This window comes from Protomyctophum parallelum (assembly GCF_964188405.1).
Source record: "Protomyctophum parallelum genome assembly, chromosome: 19".
Lineage (NCBI taxonomy): Eukaryota > Metazoa > Chordata > Actinopteri > Myctophiformes > Myctophidae > Protomyctophum > Protomyctophum parallelum.
This window is the reverse complement of record NC_139717.1, coordinates 36,571,711-36,596,234: the sequence shown is the minus strand read 5'-3', so window position 1 is coordinate 36,596,234 and position 24,524 is coordinate 36,571,711. Positions and strand designations below refer to the sequence as shown.

At 44.6% G+C, this 24,524-nt stretch overlaps 1 protein-coding gene across 2 annotated transcripts in view; it reads right to left on the bottom strand.

Annotated features, from left to right (window-relative positions):
- Positions 1–24,524, bottom strand: part of sesn1 (sestrin 1) — a 71,918-nt gene continuing 47,394 nt past the window's right edge. The window contains exons 1-9 of one of the 2 annotated variants that reach the window (XM_083790974.1): positions 6,205–6,442; positions 5,155–5,220; positions 4,827–5,027; positions 4,168–4,350; positions 3,598–3,834; positions 3,201–3,455; positions 2,334–2,524; positions 2,101–2,245; positions 1–1,953 (exon numbers count right to left, since the gene is read on the bottom strand). In XM_083790974.1, coding sequence (XP_083647100.1) covers positions 1,867–1,953; positions 2,101–2,245; positions 2,334–2,524; positions 3,201–3,455; positions 3,598–3,834; positions 4,168–4,350; positions 4,827–5,027; positions 5,155–5,220; positions 6,205–6,306 — 1,467 coding nt within the window. In that variant the 5' untranslated portion in view covers positions 6,307–6,442 and the 3' untranslated portion in view covers positions 1–1,866. Of the gene's footprint in view, positions 1,954–2,100; positions 2,246–2,333; positions 2,525–3,200; positions 3,456–3,597; positions 3,835–4,167; positions 4,351–4,826; positions 5,028–5,154; positions 5,221–6,204; positions 6,443–24,524 lie in introns of those variants that run through there. The other variant, XM_083790973.1, reaches the window with a different exon arrangement.

Below are 24,524 nucleotides of genomic sequence, written 5' to 3'. Positions count from 1 at the left end.
TTCAGTATCATATTTTATTTTTTTCTTTCATTTATCTTGTTTGTTTTTTCATATAAAAAAAAGTGTCAGTAACTGACATCAGTCAGAAGTTCGATATAACATCCACTTCCTCTCAAAACCACCTCCAAATGATGTACCATGCTATTATCATCACCATCATCCTCCTCCTTTACATCAATCATTCATCTGTCCAGTTGTCTCAATCCATCCTCAGAAGAAGAATGCAGTACTTTACTGGTTTTAGTAAACAAAAAGAAAACCACAGAGGGTCCATTCCTCCATCCAAAAAAAAAAGAAAAGAAAAAGCTGCTTTTGCACTGGTTAGGTTTTCTCCCCACAAGGGAAAACAAGCACAGCTACAAAACCTTCTGCGCTTGACAGTTTACCGATCGCAGGTGGCCCAGTGTGGGCTGGCCCGGTTCCCTACTAACGGGAGCAGGGAAACCCAAAGAACATGAGTCTTTCTGCTCGCCAAAGAGCACTTCTTATATGTTTTATAGCGAAAACAGAAGAGGTATTTATTTACTGGTAAAATTCACAATCCAAAGCTTTGAAAGTGTTAGGGTGACCAGGCAGCTGGGATGAGTGGAAGACAGACAGGTGTGGTTGGGGGACAACCGGAACCAAATCCCTCCTGGAAGACCTGGTTTCTAACTTTCTTTCTTATCAGCTTTTTACTCTTCCTTTAAAAAAAAATCTTACCAGAAACATAAAATACAACATCAAACAAAATGATAAACAGTCACCTCACAATAACACAGCTACAGCAGAAGCGGGAAATCTCATTCCTTCAAAGTGCCTCGCTTTTTTTTTTTTTTTAACGCTTGAAATTCCAAAAAACTTTTTTCCCCCTCTCTCTCTCTCGTCTCAATATTGTCTCTTTAACACACAGACACACTCTCTCTCATCCACACTTCTTGTCACAAACACAGGCTTGCTCACACTCATACAACCAATAGGGCTCAGACAGTGTTCTTTTTAATGAGTTTCTCTCCTCTGTTTTTTCACAAACTCCTTAGATTAGCTTACATAGACAGGTTGGGCTTGGTTTGGGAGGGGGGTTGACATAAAAGGGGAGTAATGCAGTGGATTTATGATGGATGGGGGTGAGGATTTTTGGGGCGGGGGGGGGGGGGTTGGAGTGGGGTTAAGGGGAAGGAGGATCAATATGACCCCGTGAATACGAGAGCAGCATTATCAGCACGTCTACACACTGTGCTGGGTAGTTTCAGGCACACAGAATTACACTGCCCAAGTAATGCTTCCGTCTCCAGTTATCATTAATGAAAACAGCAACCACATCGATTGCGACAAAACATCAACCTCTCGATACAAAAAAAGTAAAAAGGTATTAAAAAGAAAAAGAAAACAAATGACTACATGATCAAAAAAAAGTGCACAGGCCATTTAGACTGCACTGCTTTCTGGAGAATCGCTATGGGTCGTCACACTTTTCAGGAGATTAGCAACCACTGCATTGCATCGCATGGTGGAATACTGAAAGGCTGGCCTTGATGCCTCCTGTGTCAGTCCTCTGGCCCAAAGTCCCTGTGATCGAGGGAATTTGCTCCAGGCTGCCCTCTCTTGGTCGGTTTTGGCACTGAAGGCAACGAGAGGAGCTTCTGTATCCAGTTGAGATGATGCATTGCTTTCTTCTTTTGACTCTCTCTTTTGTTCTGATCCTTTTTCGCTACATCCAACCAACATGGGGACAACGTCGACACGAACCGGGGCGTTTTGCCTTTCTTTCTTTTTTAGCCTCAATTTTCCTTATTTTTCTTGAAGTGTCCCATAATGAGCGACAACAATGACAGAAAAAAGACAAAGATTAAACGACAAAAAAAAAAAAAAAAAAAAAAAAGCACTTCATGTCATGTAGCGGGTGATCGCTCTCAGAGCGTAGAGCAGTTCTGCCTGCATGCGCGCTTCCATAAGAAGCAGATTAACGTGAACCTACAGGAGACGAGAGAGAGAGAGAGAGAGAGAGAAGAAGGGATGAGTATACACCCTAATATACACCCTTGTATCCTATCTCATGAGTATACACCCTACCACCCAACCTAATGTGTTGCTCCAAAGCTTCTATACGTTTCCACTCACCTTCTCGGAGTGCTGAAACTGCCTCCAGAAGCTCTCATACATTCGTTTGGTGGTCTTCTCAGGGCTACACACCATGGTCTTGATGTAGATCTTAAAGCTACGGTCCAACAGCTGGTTAATCTCCCCATAGTCGTAGTCATCATACCTGAGAACCACAGAGACAAAGCACAACGTTATAAATGATGTCGAGCGACATTATGACAAAGCAGCTTCTCGACTGTTTCTGGACTGACCTGATGCCAAACATGCAGTGGATGTAGTTCCAGATGGCCCTGCGCAGCATGGAGGTGTCCACATCCTTGTGCATGGCCATGGTGTTGTAGGTCAGATTGTAGGCCATTTGGAACTTCTCGTCCAACAGCTGACCGACGTCGGGATACAGGCGGTTGACCAGAGAGTAGCCATGGTCCTCCCAGCTGTAGTCCTATGGAAAGATAAGAACAGGAGAGTGGTTAGTGACAGGTCAATCAGGCAGTAGCCTGAGCTAACGTGTTAGGTTTCTGGTCTAGAGGGGCGGGTCGCGGCTCAGATTTGCGCACGCCCTGATTGGATCTCATCGATCTGTCCGTCACCCCCGGCCCCTCCTCTCCCCCCTAGTGCAGCGCTACGTCACATCATTTGGAGCGACGCCCACCCGGAAGGGTTGACTCCCACTTTTAGACCAGAGCGGCCAATGCGTTCCTCCAGGCTTTCAATTTTTGCACCAACAAAAATGAAAGCCTGGTACCGAGGCTAATCAGGCAGTGGTTAATCATATTTTTACATCGGCATGGTGTCTTGGCTGTTCAGCGTGTGGGGGAGTGTTACAAGTAGCGTTGTCCCGATCCGATCGGATGTGATCGGAAATTGGGGTCGATCACGTCATTTTCAAATGATCGGAAATCGGATCGGGAGCTAGAAAACATGATTGGGATATCCCTTGTATCAATATTATATCCATATCCATATGATATTAGACTGGATATTGTACTATAGTATGGCATAAGTGTCCTATCAAAATATAAATATCGGATCTGTAAAAATCGGTATCGGCAGATACTCAAAATCAAATGATCAGAAACGGGAGCAAAGAAACGTGATCGGGTGCAAGCAGCGTTTACCTGCACTCTGAGGGTGGGCACATGCTCCCCCCTCCTGGAGAAGTCCTTGTAGCCGTAGCTGGGGTCCTCAAAGTGCCGGGAGACATCTCTGGAGGGGAAGCACTCCTCGTCTTCTGACGTGGTCACCAACATGCTCTCAGTCTTCTCCCTCTCAAAGCGTGTGGCCATCTCCTCCTGGCTGGCCTCCTCCTCGTCTCTGCACTCCTGAAGCTGCTTCATTTTCTCCATTAGCACCTCAACCTCACCAGACACCTCCTGCGCACACACACACACACAGAGCACCGACATGTTCTGGGTTAGGGTACGATGAAGTGTACTGTCGGTGGGTCGTTCAGTCTCATTCATCATAATGCACAGAAATGAATGGAAAAAGTCTAAAATGCTAATTTTTGCTCACCTCGTTACCGAAGTGGTCGTTGTGGAGATAAGCATGTCCGTTGCCGTTGGCGATGTCACAGACGCAGTACTGGCTGAGGGAGGGAGGTCGGAATGTGTGTCCGCCGTCGCAGTGGATCTCGGGGCTGATGCCACAGCCAAAGGTGAAGGAGGCCAGGGAGTGGTAGTGAGTGAGGAGAACCACGGCGTGGATGAGCTCTGCTAGTGACCAGCTATGTTCCTCAGCTTTGAGCAGGTGCTGGAGAAAGAGAAGGAAAAGAGGAGAAACGGAGAGAGAAAGATGTTATAAGTCTACTGGCTCCGACATCAACATCCATAACCTTTTAGGACACAGTGTAGGGAAAATGTTCTAGTTCTCACGCCATTTATTTTGTTCTGTTCTCGCTTGCTTTACTTAAGCCCTATGCCATACAGCTGCCATGACCCTCACAAGGGGGTTCTAAGTTACACTCTGGACCTCTCCTACAATCTCAGACTATTACACGAGGCCCGCCTCCCCCCCCCCCCCCCCCCTGTCCTGGTGTTGTCCACCCTGTGACCCGTGTGCCCGTTCCCACCCAGTTCTCTTTACCTCGATGTGTTCCTTGGTGAGCAGCCAGGGTCGGTGTGCCAGGATCTTGTTGAGTTCACTGAGGTGCTGTAGCTTCTGCGGGGCGCCCTCCAGGCCGTTGAGCCACTTGGGGTCGCCGCCCACCTGGAGGAAATCGTTGACGTGGAGGTTGACCAAGTAGGAACACTGGTGCCTGGCTGCTGCCTACAGAGAGAGGTTCACCGCAAAGAGAGAACCAGGGTCAGAAGAACCTCCAAGTCTGTTGCAGTGTAGTGCGTATTTATTCATACAGCTTATCTTCAACTTGGCGACAGAGTTGTAAAACCTCTAGACAAACAGCTAAAGCTAAGCTTCTGCTATTAGCGAATAACCACTTTAACAATATATCTCTGCTGTCGGGAAGAAACCACCCAACTCCAATGTTAATTTTTCAGGAAATGGAAAAAAATATATATTTTGAAAACAAAGCAATATTGCCTCATCAAAGTTGATGAGGCAATAACCTAACATAACTTGAGTTAGGTGGTTTCCTCCCGACAGTAACGAATTGGCTATTGGGAAAAAAATATTTTATCAGATCAATTACATATTTAATTTTGGAGTCCTTGACATGAAAATGTTTTGACAACCACTGCTGTGATCAGCCAACGTGAGGGTGCTTCTTAGTTCTTATATCTTACCATGATGCCTATGTAGTGGCGATAGTGCAGAGACAAGGGGCCGTCCATCTGCAGCAGGTAGTGCTGTGTCCGGAGGAAACTGTCCAGGTACTGCGGGTGGAAGCCCATGACCAGGGAGATGTTGTCAAGGCGACCGAGGGCTGCGAACGCGTCCTCAAATATCGATTGCGTCCTGGTGTCCACTTTGCTGACTTGAAGGATCTAAACGGGTGATCAGCAATACACAATGTCATTAATTGACCATTAATTAATATGTTCTTCCTAATATAATTTACAATACAGTTGCTATTATAAAAAGGGAGATGAGTTGTGACTTATTTTCAAATACCTCTTTTTCAGGGATAAATCTGCTTGGTCCATTACCAAGGGGCCTTGGGATGCGGACTCCCAAATCCTGCAAGACACAAGAGAATTTAGTTTTAAAAACTGTTACAAAAGGAAACTATTCTTCAGATAAACTTCAGGTTCAAGCTTTTTCGAAATTCGCACCCTCCAGCCGCACACAGAGCACTGCTGTGCTGGGTCACCTATCAGCTGCCTCGACGCTCCAGTCACTTTTCCTTCTCCAAGTTATCCAGACTCCAGTCCAGTGTGCATGAAGTCTATGAAACCAAATGCGCTTTGTTTCTGTACTGTAGCTTACTGTACTGCAGCAAACCTATCGCGCTGCACAGACACGCCGATTGATTTCGGAAAACTATGTAAAAATAAAAAAATACAAGACAACTGCGCTGTGTTTTTGCGATTAATACGTTATTACACTTTAGGAAAGTTATCTATAGGCAATTTAACTATTTATATTCCGAGCTCCAGGGGTTTACATCTAACTAAAACCACCAAAGAAATAATAATTAAGGAAATACAACTATAATGTCCGTTCATATCCTCTACTAAAGGATTAGTGTTTTTCGGCTAGTGTTGCTTGTCCAGACATGTCGCCAGTAGAGCAGTTCCCTGCTGCTGCGCACAATGAACGAAGTGGATGAATGAATGGAAGCCAACGAACGGGATAAGATAGAATCCGAGAAAATGGTTTCAATGACACGGGTTTATTTTAAATCCCGCAATCTAATCAATGACACATCGACACTTGATGTGATCAGGAAAAAAACAGGACCCATCCATTATAATGTTGACCGATGACAAACAGGATCAAACTCCTCAAACGCGTAAACAACCTGGGACACAAAAGAAAGGACTGCACTGCAGCTGCTCTGCTCTCATTCAAACTAAGAATGAAATCACCGACCAACATCATGACATTCATATAATCAAATATGCTAAATGACGACTGTCAAAAGTGTCAAAGCGTGCATGCATTCACAACGGGAACTTTAATTTGCCTTTCTTTTAAACGTAGCCTAATTCTTTCACGTACCTTTTTGCTCATCCGTTCACAATGAGTGCATATCTTTAGCAGGTTTGTCACGGTTAAAGAATTATTTTCCACATTTTCCGAAGGTGCGATTGCGTGCCTCATGTCGTGTTCGGTTTGCAGCTCAATTTTGGCGGATATAAAAAAATGATGAATGTAATTTGAATGGCTGTTTCCTTCTTGTCTTTGTTCCTTGAGGCACTGGGTAAAGTGCTCCGCTGGCCGCTGTCAGCTGTCGGAGCCCCACACAGCAGAATAACGTTATGTCTCTGCACATACATTCGGTAAATAAGCTGAGGTCTGTGTGACCGACGTACCCCGCAGCCAATCGCAGCGCGAAAACAGCCTCCGCTCGACCAATAGCGGGAGGAGGCCTGCCCCAAGGGGGGCGGAGCGAACCGTGAGGAGAGTGGGGGTCTGTCTGTCTAAACGTGAGCTCGCTGAGAGAACAAACCCCCGGCCCTAAGAAAACATAATCACTTAATATGTCTCCTTCTTTTGTTCCTTGTTGCAGCCATTGATCATGATCGACTCTACGCATGCCGCCTCTGTATGCAAAACAGTGCAAACAAGCCACTGCTTGTACTGTGCATTGATATTTGCAACAAACATGTTTCAATCAATTCCCCCTAACTAACCCTATGATTAAATGGGCCACAACACAATGATTCATGATCTAAATTTATTTGGAACACCAGCAGCTGATAATAAGTGCCTTGTTGTCTGTGTACGCCTCTATGTGTAAAGTACACCCTGAGAGAAAAACAACCATACATGCAAGCCCCCCTATTGACTGGTGTACCGTGTATGGGGGGGGGGGGGGGGGAAGCAGCAGTACAGCAGCAGTACAAGGACAGTAACCACCATAGCTGTGTGGCAGTGGCCCGTCTGCCCTGCATACAGCGGGATGGGTAGGCTACCTGCAGGACCTGCTGCAACAACAACAGGCATTCAGGAAAGCACCCGTTATACTTTGCCGTACAGCCGCCACTGGCTTTAAGCCACAGCCTATCACACCACAGATAGAGTACAGCTCCTCCAGCCAATCAGCCGGGGCCAAAAAGGACTCCTTCAAAGCCAAGGAGGAAGTAGAGATAAGGAAGGCAGCTCTAATAGCTTTGTTTGTCCCAGCTCGACAATAACACCAGCAACTGGTACAGTGTGTTGGCCTGGTGTGGTAATTATAGAGTCAACTGGTACAGTCAACTGGTACAGTGTGTTGACCTGGTGTGGTTATTATAGAGTCAACTGGTACAGTGTGTTGGCCTGGTGTGGTTATTATAGAGTTAATAGCTGCTGTTTAGTTTTATCAAAAGTGATACGCTGGAAATGACATCGTGCATTGAACACAATGTGTTAGGGGTGTTTTATTCCTTTTTGGTCTGCTGGCACTGCTGGGGAAATTATTCAGCCCGCTGCCTAAGTCAAGTGTGTTGATTGCCAGCTATCCAATTGTGTATGCAGTGTGTGGGTGCACTGGGTGCACAGCACACGTGTGTGTGCGCGCACGCATGTGTACAAGCGAAAGGACACCCAATAAAGAAGCCCCATAAACAAGTTCAATTTTGTAATGATGATGGGGTGGAAAGAGGGAGTCAGATCGTTGTCACCCAGCAAAGTCGAGGCATCAGCTACGCTCTGTCCAGGAGCCCATGCCTGGTCATTTTGTCCCCCAGCGCAGATAGCCACAGAGCACCATATTCAGCAGGTTCATTGTGTGGGCCTAACCCCCCCTCCCCCTCCCTCCCCTGATGCCACATCGTGGGGGTGCAGGGCAGCAGTAAACATGCCCCTGGGGCTAGAGTCAGCACTCTGCTGGGTGACAGCGGCACTGGGGCCGCTGTACTGGGAGCCCCATGGCTCAGCAAAGCTGCAGAAGAGGCTGGTCAGCGTTAGGGCTTATGATATGCACCAACCTTTTCACATAAAACCGCTTAGGCCCAGGGTCCAGGCTCGTGAACGGGGCCAAGCACTATTGTCAGAAGGCACGCACACACACACACACACACATACTAGCTTTACTGTAACTCACATCATGGCCTGTGTGTGTGCGCGCACGTGTGTGTGTGTGTGTGTGTGTGTGTGTGTGTGTGTACATGCATGCATATGCATGTACTGTATGTGATGGGAGCTGTAGTGGCTATGTGTGGTGCATTGTGGGTGCGTTCGGAATTGCACACCGGGAGGCGGGAGCGTACTCGGCTCGCCTATTAGTTTGTACTGGCAGTGCGCTCACTCAGTGTGCCTATATCTGAACGCACCCTAAGTGTATTTGGGTTGGGAGACTCCACAGGTTTCACCTCAGGTGTGCACACATCTTCTGAATAACAGGCCACCGGCAACAAAGGGGTTCCATTGATGCTTGCCTTATAGTAATTAGAATGGGTGTATTTCCATGGGCACAAATATCCAGATAAAATGTTTCCTATTAAACCTGCATCACTGAGCATCAGTGTTGACCAGTTCACAGTTTAAAATTGATGGTATTGTAGTTGGGTGACATACATTCATACACAACTACAACGAATGTAGCATTGGCTGACACGTTTCAAGGGATCCGCACGTAATTCTGACGGAGCATTAGTCTGTGCTTGCGGTTATGGTTTAGTTTAGGGTTTGAGGTAGGTTGTCGTTTGTCGGAACTAAGTACTGCACGGGACATGTAATGCTGAACCCTATTAGCTAATATCACAATGTTTAATATGGTGAGGAATACTGGAGTTCAGAAGAATATGAGGCCTTTATAAATTGGGGAATTTAAGGGAAATGTGAACAGAACGGACATTATTTTATTATATATTATAGTGTTTTTGGTCCAGGTTTTATCGATCATCATTTAAAAGTTATACCATCATTTATAAATAGTTTGAATTAGTGACATTGATTTATGAATCGGGAGCAAGGATTTAATAACGAATTATTTTTGTTATAATTGCTGAATGAACTTGAACTTGAATATGTAACATAGGGTGATGAATATTCTGAATCCCCAAAAAGAGGACACTATACCTGGCCTATACTCCTCATAAAAGGTTTGGAAACGTAACTTCGGTCTATCATTTTGGTATTGTATTTTATATGCCGGTAATGTTGCCAAAATCCACCAATATGCTTCTGTTGGTAATCACTCTTGTTTTGAGCGACCTGCCAGCTGCTTATCATGGGTCTTGCTACTTTGACAAATATCTGTCTGTGGTACTGGTTGTGCAAATCTTGCCTGTAAATCTCTGGATGAAAGTCTATGGTTCCTGGAGTTCGATGGAGTGAAGCAAAGGTGAGGAACTGGTCTTCTTGGGGTGTTGTCTCCCTGAGACTGCCACTGTCTATGACTTCACCAGTCTCACAGAACTTGGTCCTAAGTTTAGAAACAGGTTATGGTACCAGCCAGGACTGACACCAAATAATGCTGCCACTCGGTGTAACGGAACATCGGATTCCACTTGCCCTATTGCACAGGTCTTAACCCATTCTGACCTGAGATCAGATTCTAAAAATGTCTGTTTGAAAATGACAGTTTTCTGAAAAAGCTATGTTTCTATGTCAGTCGTGCTTTGATTTTTCAAAAATAGCAGATCTACAAGCTCATAGCGTGCCACGGTGGCACGCTATGAGCTTGTAGATCTGCTAGGGTATTGGTGAACTGAATACTCAATACGCAAGTTTATGCACCAATCAAATCACACAATTTATCACATAATGATTGCTCATTTATTTACTCTACACAGGCAAACAATAACACGTGCAGATCTAGTTCAGAGTAAGGTTAGTCAGAGCTAGCAAAATGTCATTGTCAACATGTAATTCATTCGCTTAACTTCAGCCAAATCATAGAACAATCATATCACATCCATACAGAGTATCTGTGTACTTTAATTAATGCACTGTTGTCGGAATGGTACCGATACATAGTGGAATCGGAAAGAGTAAATTGGTATCAGATCATCTCTAATTCGAATGTCATTGGGCTCAAGTAGAATGGAATGGCACATGGCAGCCACTTTATTGAATGTTAAAAGCATTTGTTTTGATTAGCACACTGCTAATGCTAAACTGTTGACTGCTTCTACCCATAAAGAGGATGATAAAAGCTAATGAGATTAAAAGAGAGGGAGAGACAGGAACTTAGGAAGCGATGCTTAAGCTCTGTCCCAGCAGAGTAGCTGCTGTTTTTGACATGCAGAAAGACAGGAGGAGAGGAGAACCACATAAACTGTGGGGATGTTCAACAAGTGGTAGAAGTCCTAACCAGTTCAAACCCGACCTATCGGCTCACAGAGAGGAAGCCGAAAACTCTCGCACACAATGACATAAGCCTAGCAACAGGCTTCCACCAATCACAGTGCAGAACAACAGTTGCAGGAACCAATCTTTTTGCTCTCTCTCTCTCTCTCTCTCTCTCTCTCTCTCTCTCTCTCTCTCTCTCTCTCTCTCTCCCTCTCCTGTTTCTTTGAGAGAAAAAAAAGTAGAGAGAAAAAGAGAGAAGAAAAAGTTTTGCAAGAGCAACAAGTTGTCAAGCAGACATACTGTAGTGTAGACCATTATCTAGTCTATTGAAAAGAAAATAATTCTGTTTACTGGCTGAAGTTAATTTGTCTGGCTGTTGTTTTAAATAGGCATGAGTGCTTCTGTGTGTCTTTTTAGAGAGCTACAACAAGTACCTCCTATCTTTCCAGCGAACACAAAACCACATGCCTCAGCTTAACCCAGAGGCTCACAAAAACAAAAACATGTCTGAAAAACAACCAGGAGCTTTTTCCCCCCCCATGTCAACAGATCACCTGTGGACCTTGGATTTCTGTAGGTCACTGGCATTTGACGAACTCTATTTAAACTCAATCAAAACGTAGAAAGTACAGGGCTAAATAAATAGCATAACTATGAATAAGGACTGCAGGGCTGGGCATGTTCATGATGAAGTGTGAAAACGGCACAAAAGTGGATATTCTGCTTCCTCCCCTCTAGCTCCACTCTTCAAATACGGCTCTGGGTTCGAGTCTGTGTCCAACGATCACTAAGCCCTTAACACATAGCAAGCTTAGACCACGAATTGGAGAGTTAACCCTTACCTGGCCAACAGACCACATACTGCAGCGTTTAAGGAGTGACAACGTATCAACTGTCCTCTTTCTGCTGGTACAAAACTGAGAAGACAGCATCAAGCCGTCATTTTCATTTCATCTGTAAATACTCATTTGGCAACGCATTGCTTTAGCATGAAGAGAACTGAGCAATAGTTGCATCAGTGTGGGAAACTTTAACAATACAAAGGCTGCCTTTTGGCCTCATTTGTGAGTCCCTTGTCCCCCCCCCCCCCCCCTGCACCTCCCCCCCCCCCCCCCCACACACACACACATGCACATCTGATCTATGTGTACTCTGGCAAGCTATCAGAGTAGAGCGGCCTAACCGAGCGCCAGTTTTCCTGAGAGAAGAGGCGCACGCCCAGACCAATGGGTCCTGAACAAGCGCACACGGACACTGGGAGGAAGCCCGAGTTCTCTGAATTCCATGAAACACAGCGGAACATGAGAGACTTGAGAGAGAACACATAAAGACAAAGAAAAAACAAAACGAGAGAACCTATGGTTTTGAAGGGCAAGCGGAATCAGGAACAAAAGAAGACCAGTGGCTTCACACTGGTTTCAGGCACACACGCACGCACGCACACACACACGCACACGCGGACATGGGCGTTATGGACTATGTTCCAGTGGAAATGCCACCCCTGCAACCTGCCCATGTGCACGTGAGGAAGAATGAGTTCCCGGGGATGTTATTCTAACAGAGGAGAGGGCAGCTGTCACAATACAGCAAGCCGCAACAGAAAGATCCCATAGAATAACAGAAAATACCAATCCCTCCCCTGCTATCTTTAGCTTGATATGACCCAGTACCAACAAATAATTGAAAGCGTCTCCGTTTTGTTCTGCTTTGCCCCCTTTGTCCCCGTCACACCATTAGATCTCTGCCAACAGAACCCTCCCACCAGATTCCCCGGAATCTTCTCTTCCAGCCCTCTGTGTCTTGGCAGTGATTCGTGGACAATATCGTTGTTGTTATTTACTTAAAACATTCAGGCAAACCAGAGGTTTCTAGCAAATTATCATAGAGAGTTCATGCCCATCAGTACTGGGCAACTACCCATTAGAAACTACCACAGTCTGGCATGTCGTTGCTGTGTGGCTGCTTTGGCATGCGCAGCTGTTTTTGTCTTCTTTGACAAGAAGCAGAGGCTTTGCTGACTGAGCGAAAATGAGTCAGCTCACTGGGAACTTATCCAAAAAGTTGTTGATCATCCTAATAATAATAGAGCGAATGTCTGAATGTCTGTCTGTCTGTCTGTCTGTCTGTCTGTCAGAAACAAACACTTATCTCCTCATTGCCTGCACCAATCGCTCCCACTTTTCACACAGGCATTGACCATAATAATATGGAGGTCTTAACGAAGCCATTTTTCCAATAAGATTAATAATGAATTTATTAGTGAATAAAAACCAGTTTATTTGTCCGTGCTCTATCTCCGACCGAGCCACACTATTAGCACACATCTCTCCATGCCAAAATAAATCTGCACGCTCCCACAATCCAGCTAGGCTACTTTTTTACCGACGCAACTGTCATATTTACTGTACAGATATTGTTTTTACATCACCACACGATCATGGTGAATTGTAACTTGAAGAATTGTGTGCCTGTGGAGGGGGTGTGGGACGCATAATTCGATAGGTCACCGTTTGTAGTGTGACGTAGGAAGCCAAACCCAGCCCCGTCGGAGCATCTGTTCTGTGTCCGTGTTGGATGTGAATGACCAGCGACACACAGCCAGGACTGCAGCCGCTCCGAGGACACTGTTTCTGGGCTTATGATCAGCGACACACAGCCAGGACTGCAGCCGCTCCGCCGCTATATATAAATGCACCATTTACACTGTCCGCCCCCTCCTCAACCACCTCCTTCGCTGTGCATTACACATGGGCTACATGCACGCTCAAAGCCTGGACACTGACAACGACAGCTTACAGCCCTGCACGCACCCAGTGTGGCTGCGTGACACACTGAACAGCACGATCACAACGGAATGCTTATCTGTCGGGGTCTCGGGGTGGCCAAATGGAGACGTTTGGAGAAGACAGATCCCGTGCCGTCGGAACAACACAATGACAAAATACATACAGACAGATGCAATGACAACGACACGTTCCTAAATCACACAAAACATCTAATTCTTATCCTGATTATATAAAGAACAAACTACAACTTGCTTTGAAGCCCAAAAAGCCAACCTCCGCGTTCACCGTTTAATAGCTTATATCTCCACGGGCAGCAGACGGTGAGCGGTTAGGGACCGTCTACAAAGTGCAACACCGACCTTGAAAATATTCAATAACTTCCATTTATAGGCAGAATATCACCACCATATTTACATCACACATCAATGGTGTACTTATGATTGTACTACAGCATTTAATTAGCCTATACTTTAGTGCCCAACCCAACTTCCCAAGACCATCTGTAAACAATTCCCCCCCCTATCAGTAATGTGATCTATTACATCACACACTGAACATGATTTGCTGTTTGCATATATTCAGAACGGGTAAGGACTAGTCAGATTATAATTCCTAATAGCCACTGTAAACGCTTCACAAAAGTCCCAATCCTTCACCTGTCTCTGGGAGAGGACAGAAAGACAATGATTCACTCCCAAAACACCACTTAACAACAAGGCCATAACAGCTGCTTGTTCCAACCACTAATCGTAATGTGAGTTAGTGTGCCACTAAATCCAAGGCAATAAAAACTTGGAAGTATAAAACTTGATGAACCGTTCAGCCACCCCAGAGCGGCATGTTTTAAAAAACTGGCTTTCATCATTTCTATCTAGCTGAGACAGAAAACAAGGGAGTCAATGAACTCCTTTATATAAGAGAACCAGGGCGGGCCGACACCTCTGCAAAAGACAACAGGTATAGAGAGCAGCTATGGGTAATCCAGCCTGACAAATTAAACCATAAAGCCATGCTATTAAACACAGCAGTACAAAACACTGTGATAGACAAAGGCTGCCACTGTGTCTATATAATGCAGTGTAATCAAGTGTAATTTTTTAAGATATGTTTTGTGCTTTTTATGCCTTTATTTGATAGTGTACAGTAAGGCGACAGGAAATGGGAGGAGATATATGGGAGTGACACGCAGCAAAGGTCGTCGGGATCGAGAGTCGAAACCCTCACATGCTGTCAGTCTGGATTAGCAGCCTAGGTGCCTAGTCCGCTAGGCTGGCCCGGGCCTTAGTTGTTATTCTTCAATATAGGCTTTAGAATCTGTCAGTGGCGGTTGGATAAAGAACGTGTCAAATGAGTGGGTCTGGAAAAGTCTGGGTGCGTCTGAGTTTTTTGTGTGTTTTTGGGTGTAGCGAGTGTGCTTCTGAAATACGTCTGGTAGAATCACAAGCTTTGTCTAGAGCGGCTGCGTTCAGGTGCATTGTGGCCGGAACACGATGCTTCCATGCCCAGAGGAATAGGTAGTTTCCATGAATCTCATACAGTGGGGAAAGCCTGTCAATCTGGGTGGGCCCAGATACAATCTGGCTGAGCCCGGGCCTATACGCAGCCAGGCTACGTACGGGTGGCCGTGGGCATACGGGTGGGCCTACGCAGCTTTACGCAGCCAACCCGTAGATCCGTCTCTGGTCTCTGTGACATAGGGATTCCCATAATGTTCTGCAAGCCTACTACAGGTACATCCTTTGTGAGCATTTATACTGTGTCACTTTATCACATCTGGCCTTCTCAGTCTCCTCCTATCGGTTTCCTCAATCTCGAACCCATACCAGTATGTATTGTGATTGTTAAACTGAAGGGGGCATGTGATACGGTCATACTTCAAGTAGGGGGAGAGGTGATATGGCCTAATCGGCGTACTCAGGAACAGCTTTGACCGCGTCCTATTACTTCATTAATAGATCATGAAACCTGATGACGGACAGCACCACAAACCTCTTCTGAGCACGACGTCACAGCAGCATTAATATTTGATGGTTTATGAGACCTGTCTGTTTGATCCAGGTGATATTCAGGCCATGTTTCGTTCTGCCATCTAATCACTCAGCCATTGCTGACCCCATATTTCCACTGACTTATTTTTGTGACAGACTGAACGTGCTTTATTATTATGTGTTAATCAACATTCAAGGAGAAAACATGAGTCTATACACAAGTATAGGGGTGTTGGCATGCATGTTTTTTTATACAGTACCCTGTACCGGTACGTCTCTAGTAAAATGGTACAGTATAATGTAGATCTTGTCTGGTTAACCACATGAACCCTAGCATCTCTATTTTGGGCATGTCATAATGTGAACAATCATCAAAAATAACGAATCTACATACAAGCACACACAACATGTCGCAACATGGCACATTGGGGGCTTAATTGTAGGTTGACTATTTTTGGCTATGTTCTTTTGTGTAGAGGGAAAGAAAGTAGGGGACCAAGTATACAACCCTGGGGGACCCCTGTCAACAAAGTATATACTTTATGGTTTAAGTGGTTAAGACGTGTCAATATGTCTCCTAACACATTATAGTTATGGTCTTTCAATTGCCATCTATTTCACTTCTCGGTTTTCCTCCACTGCACCCCATTTATTTTCTCTCACACGTTATAACACCACTTATCTTTGGCCATAAGCTAAGTTTACACTTTGGCATTATATGAAAGACAAAATATACACACTAAACTCTGTTGACTCTGCAAACAGAACAGGACAAGTGCAAATGTACATAAACATGCCTTTAGCCCTATACAGTCAGTTCCCCCAAAAATGTACACACATGCAGAGAACATGAGCAAAGAAAAATGCTTACACATGCAGGAAATCACATACACATACACATGTAGGTGTAAAGAATTGTCACTGACTGCAGCAGATAATTATGCTTCGTCATTATGTCTGCCAAGGCATATTCAGCAAAACACAGCAAGTTTTAGATTACTTTTCTTTTCTTTATTAAACACCCATTTAAGATGATGCTGAACTTCAGTTCAATATAAACAATTTAGATAAAGGCTAAGTTTTTGATAGATTTTGATTATATTATTTCTTAATATCCATTTTTTAAGCTATGAGCACATATCTGCACACATGAAGTGGCATAGTTGTGTTCACGGGGATCACTGGACATACAAATAAGCTAGCCGCAATTTGCAACAAGCTCCATCCACTTCCTATTCATCATTTTTGGTTTGTGATCTGCTTGTCTTAAACGACGTTAAACTCACCAACATTGCAGCTGTAGTCCAAGCTTGAATTATCCTCTTTCAATCTGCCGAGCTTGTTTTTCATAAAAATCCACCGCAGAGATGTTATGAGATACTTTCTGTCAAGACATCCTCTGCAAGTGATTCTTTTTCTAAGTGTTGCAGTTTGGAAGCACTCGTTTTTGTTAACGGGTCGCGCTGCTGCCTCCTGCATTATGTGCAAATTCGAAACAGGTGGAATGCAGGGCAGTTCAGTGACGTACGACGAGTGCTTCCAAACTCCAGCACTTAGAAAAAGAATCACTTGCAGAGGATGTCTTGACAGAAAGTAGCTCATAACATCTCTACGGTGGATTTTTATGAAAAACAAGCTCGGCAGATTGAAAGAGGATAATTCAAGCTTGGACTACAGCTGCAATGTTGGTGAGTTTAACGTCGTTTAAGACAAGCAGATCACAAACCAAAAATGATGAATAGGAAGTGGATGGAGCTTGTTGCAACTCTAGATTCAACCCATTGTAAAAAAAATCTAGAGTTGCAAATTGCGGCTACAAATAAGCCTGTCTATAAATAAAAGTAGACACTTTGTCACTTTGACACTTTGACACTTTGACACTTGGTCCCTGAGCAGGCTTCAAGCGGGCTCTTTCTGACCTGAGATCAGTGATTCTAAAAATGTCTTCTACATCCTGACAGTTTTCTGAAAAAGCTATGTTTCTATGTCAGTCGTTCTTCGATTTTTCAAAAATAGCAGACCTACAAGCTCGTAGCGCGCCACTCTGTGGCGCGCTATGAGCTTGTAGATCTGCTACTTTTCAATAGCTAAAGCATATAACATAATGCCAAAAGGGGTTCCCGCCCAGAATGGGTTAAAATCTTCAGGTAGCCACGCCCCCTCCACACACACCTGCTGCAAACAAACAGACAGACACTGCTCCTTATGTTTGGTAGTAAAAAAGAGTGAAATAAACAACTTATAATGTAACTTTACACCTAATGGAAGTTGAGTCACTGGAGTCTGGGTTGTTATGAAGTGAAAACTGCTCAGTCACAAGTGTGTGACAGTTTGATAGTTAATTCATCTTCATAATAAACTGCTTGGTCTTTTTGTTTTTGTTCTGCAGGTGAGTTAGCTTAGCTACCTATGCTAAGCGTGTGTGTGTGTGTGTGTGTGTGTGTGTGTGTGTGTGTGTGTGTGTGTGCGCGAGTGTGTGCATGCGTGCGTGCGTGCGTGCGTGTGTGCGTGTGAGTGAGTGAGAGGGAGAGCATGAAATGAACAAATATAAATGTGCTTGGAAAAGTGTACAGACACAATGTTTTGGTTGGGGAGTGGCACCTCAAACAAAACATTGAAGTGAACAATGTAGTGGTTATATAATTATATATATTATAATTGATATATGATATATAGCCTCGTATAAAACTTAATTCTTAACTCTCTACCAACGATGGTTTAATAGAGGGTATGCATGTGACATCATCATCATACCCGGAAGTTATGCGATATACGGGGACGCCTACTGAGTGGCAAAAAAATACTTTCTGTCCTTGACAGTCCATACATCCAATCTGATTACATTAAACGATGTTAAATTACATTAAATTCACTTTGCCACTCACTTTGCCACTCGATTTGCCATTCACTTTATGCATGCGCATACCCTCTATAGAAAGTGTTGCAACCTGAATTGCACATCTAGATTCTCTCAACTTATTTCAAGGCATACCCTAGTCAAGGCATGTTCAAAGTCCCCACAGCTTAAAAAAATATTATTTATCCGATCTGCTGTTGCTAGTGAGTTGTGACAGGGTACAGTGTTATACGGTATGTGGCTCTTGGTTACTCAAAACGGTAACAGGTACGGTCGCCCCTTTTCTATCTCGCCCCACTACTCTACCTAGCTGTAAATAACAAACATAAATTCATGTTGGTGATTATATAAAAGGTATTATATTAATTTATTAAGTTCACTCTGTATATCCATGGGCATAATAGCATCATGATGCCATTACAAAACATTGGCTACATACGGAAGAAATGTGTTTAATAAAATGAAATGAACTGCTAGAAGGTCCTAAATGAACTTAATTAAGCAGTCACCGTCTCTGTCTCATGTTATTCTTCCTTGATTTGACAGAGTATAGAGATCGACTACTATACAAATACATCTGTATACATGATCATTTCAGATTTCAGGGAGGGAGGGAAATACATTAACACTTTTTGCGGGGGCGAGTTGGTAAAGGGGCGAGTCGTCTGGTATTGCTCAAAACCTATGGTGTCTCTCTCAATCTGCTCCACATACAGCATACACAAAGCCAGGGTGATGACCCCAGACCCCTAAGCTCAGCTTCTTCTCATCCCTGAGTCCATTCTCCTGTGGCATGACATGCCGTGAATGCTGGACCCTAGAGCCTGGCCTAAATCCCTGACCACTGCACTACACCAGAATGATATGTGCAATGCTAAACAACCAAGGCTGAGTGAGAAGATGGCAGCCAGGAGAATGAGGCTGGTCGGTGCCATTGATACTGGGAGGAAAGTACTGGCCAGCTAGCCAGATCTACTGTATGGAGGATGACTGGAGACGCATCTGGAGGGCTCATCATCATGAACTAGAGAGATGGCTCTATCTCTATCCACGGGTTCCACAGGTTGACCCTGGCATCACTTACACAACTGACGACGTCAAGGTAGGAACTTTGGGGTTTCTTTTTGCTTCTGCTGCTTGATTCTGCTGCTGCTTGTGTATGCTGTGTGTATACTAGTGTGATTCAAGCTGTTGTACAATTACTGTCATTTTCAGGCCCAATGACTGGGTGGCAATGATGTTCAGTAACTGTTTCTGGCTCTGGAATTGAATGCTGATGTGAATCTTGAATCTACAGGTTGTATGTTGTGTGTTGTATCTGCCGTTGACGGTGTGAGTTGTAACAGAGAACAGTATATGTGTATGTGGCTCTTGATCACTCAATAATCCTATGAGTGAATTTGCTATTTCCTTTTGTTTCGAGCTAGAGGTTTCGGGTTTTATAATAGCCATCAATTCCAAATGTTAATTTTGAAGATTGATATGTTGTGGTTGCTGAGGTTCGTTGTTGAGACAGGGCGGCTGTATTGGTTCATGACTGGCACGGTGGCAAAGAATGTATGTAGGCCTTTTCTTTTTTTAATGCTTTTTTGTGGCTTTCGCCTTTATTTTATATTGTTTTATGGAGGGACAGACTGTAGGCTGACAGGAAATGGGGAGAGAGATGGGGGGAAGACATGCAGTGAGGGGCCGTCGGGATCGGGAGTCGAGCCCGCGGCACACTGCCAGACTGGGCTACCAGCCAAGGTGCCTGGACCATTGAGCCATGGCCCAGGCCGTAGGCCTTGTTTATTGTCGGCCTTTATGTATTATAGGCCTATTCTCTCTCTCTCTCTCTCTCTCTTCTTTGCAGTTTAATTGTGACTTGTCATTGATCTTTGATTGGGCTTGTTTCTGTTGCCACACTGATTGATTTGCAACAGCTGTGTAACTGGCCTCTGATTTATTTCAACAGACAGATGTGTTGACGTAAGGAGTCCCCTCCAGTGTGGCCCAGCACTGCACAGAACATGCTCTTCTATTTAAAAACACGCTAGCCATGGTTCACATGCCGCTCGTAGTTCACGAGCGTCATGGCTTAACTTCCGCCTGTTTTACGCGATCGCTACATTTACATTGTAAACGTGTACATAAACATTAAGATTTCAAATATAAAGTACTCACCACGTGGGCCACGGGTGTTAAGATTTACTGGGACAGCGATTAGCATTGCTGCATCCCGCGTTGTTTAATAAAAGGGCTTTCAACTACGTGCCCCTATCGGTCGGGAGGAGTGTGGCACTCGATGTGTTCGATATAGGCACGCTTACCGCACTGCCAATACAGACCTTGTCAGTGACCCGTGGTAGGTCCCCGTAAGAGCATGGGTTTTCAACTGGTGGTTTTGCAGGTGGTCCCTGGCCATACATTAAGTAAATCGTGTATTTTCTTTCGTTCTTTTTTTGCAAAAAATAAATAAAATAAAAATATACTTATACTTATACTTACCGGTATATACTTTTTTTGAGGGGCCCTCCAATGCATGGCTTTTAACGATTACGTCATGTGGCAGCCACGTCTATGGGATTTTTAATTTGTTTAGAGCACTTATGACGTAAATCGTTTGCCAGCCAAGTCTATGGACTTTGAGGATATTACATACAAAGTTTGTTTAGAGCACTTTAGAGAGCCAGCCAAGTCTTTGGACCTTAATGTTTGCTCAGGGCAGTAAATGATGACGTAAGACGTCATGTGGCCGATATGAATACAGTGAGCGCCCCTCACTTTACTTCACACAAGTGTGATTTTTAAGCGAGAGGACTTGGGACTTGAGACTCAAATGTGCCTGTATCCAACAAGAATGTGCCTTTGAAAACTATAGATATCTTTTGTCCAGCTCATGAATGTAGCCTGTGATAGTGTGATTAGTGAATAACAAGGAAGAAAGTAAACTCTAATGTTCTTAACCCATGGAATGGTGCATGAACCCCCACCACTATTGTGTCAGGTGGGTCTATGATGGACCCACCCGACACAATAGTGCACAATATCTTGCTCTTAGTCAGGATGTTGGTCCCTGGGTTAAAATCTGTTGAAAACCCCTGGCATAAATGATTGAAGTACATCATTACTTTAATGATATGATATTATACTTGCTTAATGCTTTAAGTTTCCAATACATCTTTAAGGACAAATGTGTGAGGCTTCAGGAGTATACCGGTTCTTGACTTTTACAAACCCTTCATATGGACCTCATAACCCTGACAGTAGTAGGCCTGTGTTTTGTGTGTGTGTGTGTGTGTGTGTGTGTGTGTGCACGTGCGCGTGTGTGCGCGCGTGTGTGGTCGTCTGTCTCATGCCACGGGCAGTAGTGGAGATGTTTGCACTGTAGTTAATCGATGACAGGCCTGAACAACCAAAGAAAGGACAAACCAACGGCTTAAAATCATCTATAACGTTTCGCCTATGGGCTCATACCTGGCTTAAATATTATTAACAGGGCAGAGATGTGGAGGCTTTTATCCCATGGTGGTGTTAATGTATACGCAAAGAATGATGGTGCTCATTTTAAAACACATGGAATTCATAATAGATTTTCTTCCCTTTTCTCGTATAATTCTGCATTAGGATATTGTTGACACACATAAAACAACAACAACAATCATTTACCATCAGTCCGTTAATGCATAAGCACAGATATTGTGGCAATTGTATAAGAGCTAGCTACATGTGGTAGCTGGGGAAAATGGCTGAATCAGAACCAATTCAGACCATTGCAATTTGCAACCATTGCAAGTAATCACAAAACTTGCTGCTAACTGTAAATGTTGCTTCAGCGCTAAAGCACCTGACGAAGCACCTGTGAAGAACTACGAAGCAAGTATGCCACTAAAGAGTTTTGGAAAAGAGGATGCCCACTAGTATAAGTGCAATCCTTTTTTGTGGCCTCAGACACAAGCCATGTTGTGTCCATATACGTATATAGTCTTAAACAAATCTATGGTTTTGTTTGAGCAACATATCCCTTTGACTTAAGTCATTCAAATGTAGTTGCGTCGTAATATAAATGCACCACGTCTCTGTGTGTACGTACGCCTGTAATTCACATAAGAACCGTTTGCCTCACCGACTTCAAATTTGACACACACATTCCACACCAGCACAGGGAGCGCAGTGCCCGGTGTCAACTTTGTCAAGACCATTGGATATGCTGGTTGTCCAGAACCAGCACAAAAGCCTCTGCCCGGGTTCTGGACAAGGCCCAAATTATTTCTCTATATATAGAGCTGGCCTGTTCTGACATCACAATGTTGTTCTGACATCTGCATATACTCCATATTTGGGAATTATGTAGGTCAGTCGGGAGTGGCTTATTGTCGATATCAACACGGGAGTCTACCCCCGTTACAATGCGCTATAGACCCCTGGGAGATGGAGTCTACCCCCGTTACAATGCGCTATAGACCCCTGGGAGATGGAGTCTACCCCCGTTACAATGCGCTATAGACCCCTGGGAGATGGAGTCTACCCCCGTTACAATGCGCTATAGCCCCCTGGGAGATGGATTGCTGAGGTGGAGCTCCCACACCTACCATCAGCTCCCCGCACGACTTGCTGCACCTAAGCCGTGCTACTCATTCGCTGAGTTGGCGGTGTCCGGGATCGAACCCATGAACTTGTGGTCCAAAGGTGAGAGCTCTACCGACTGAGCTACCCGGACACAATTTGGGCATGCCTGACAAATAACTCTATATACTGTATAACAAGACATAATAACTGGGTGGGGCATCCATTTCCAAATTTTCCATCGTTCCAAGTAGGCCAGTGCCCAACGGGCACCGCTCTAGTTAAATAAAAATGGCAAGACTTGCAATAGTGCAAACTACTTTAACATTAGCCTGACATGGCCAGACTAATATCTGGGATTTTCTTTTCCTGTGGCAGATTTGTCTGGTTAACAGGCTACTTTCCAAAGGCTTTTTCTTTTATAACATATGGAATCATAATCACAATAACAACTTGTTGTTAAATGTATTCACCACCCGATGTACTATATATAGTGTAACTGAAAGAGTAGATTTCTCAAAGTAAGTACCCAAAGCTGGTTTTGTCACAACCACAAGGAGACGGGGAAGAGGAGAGGAGAGACAATTACAATTTAGGCATTTAGCAAACGCTCAAGAGACAAGAGAGAGTCCATTTAAGAGGCCAGAAACAAGGTGTAAAATGATGGAAAGAGTGATGGGAGAAAAGGGATGAAAGTTGGAAGGAGCACAGGGAGAGGGAGAGAGAGATTATTTGACTAGTGTGCGCAGGGAAAGCGCCTCGTACCTTTATCATGGATAAGCAAACACTCTGTACCTTCTAGAGTGACATCATTGGCCCGGAGAATCAATAACCAGCCACTTCCTGTGCAGTGGGAAAATCGATGAGTCGGTACACTAGATTAACTATCTGTGCCTGCCCTGCACACCTGAGGAGGTGCTCAGTCACAGCACACACGCGCACGGACATAAACAGGACAACGTCCCAACAACACGCACATACATATAGAGCATTAAGAGAAAAAAAAGAACACCCATAGTTCTCACTCAGGGAGCGGTATTTTGTGTGGCTTGAGTGCAGAGTCAGGCCATTATAGGATTAGTGGGAACCACAGAACATAATGGCTCTAGTTAACCACATGGACCCATGCGTGATGCGTCCCTAGTCTGGGGAAAACAGTAGGTGAAAATAGCTGATCTACAAGCTCACACAACACTTCACAACACATGCACCGCTCTGGAGGAGCAGACCCCAAGTATAGATCCCTGGGAGACCCCGGTCAACTAAGTGTGTTATATACTGTAGGATTACAGTATATAACATCTAGCATCTCCCTCTCTCACACACGCAAGCATGCACGCGCGCACACACCTCAGCAGCATGGCTCATCCACAAACCCCCACATCTCTCAGATCCCTCTCTTCTTCTGGGAAACCTTCACACAAAGTCAATTTTATTTGCCCAAGGAGGGGGGGTTGACCAACATTTAAAACAAACAAACACACACTTCTATAGACATCACCTCACATTTGTGATGGTATATGCTGTCGGTGCATTATGTGTGCCATTGACGAAACTGTATAGGGACGTGCACAAGAGATTCAGTCGGGGCGAGCAGGAGAATGCGTTGCTGTTTGCCTTAAAATGTCTGGGAGGAAAAGTCCAGCGTCATGAGCCCCAGTGTTCTCAGATTACAGCTGTGCCTCTGCCAAGTCAGGGAGCATTCTGGGAGCTAATAGCAGAGCAGGCAGTTAACAGAGTGGGCTGGAGGGGAGATAATGAGGAACGGAGCCCAAAGTAGCCCTTCATCACCTGTGTGTGTGTGTGTGTGTGTGTGTGTGTGTGTGTGTGTGTGTGTGTGTGGGTGGGAGGGGGGGGGGGGGGCAGAGTGGCAGTGAGAGGCAGAGAGAGAATATCCCAGGAGACAAACACCACAAATGCTAT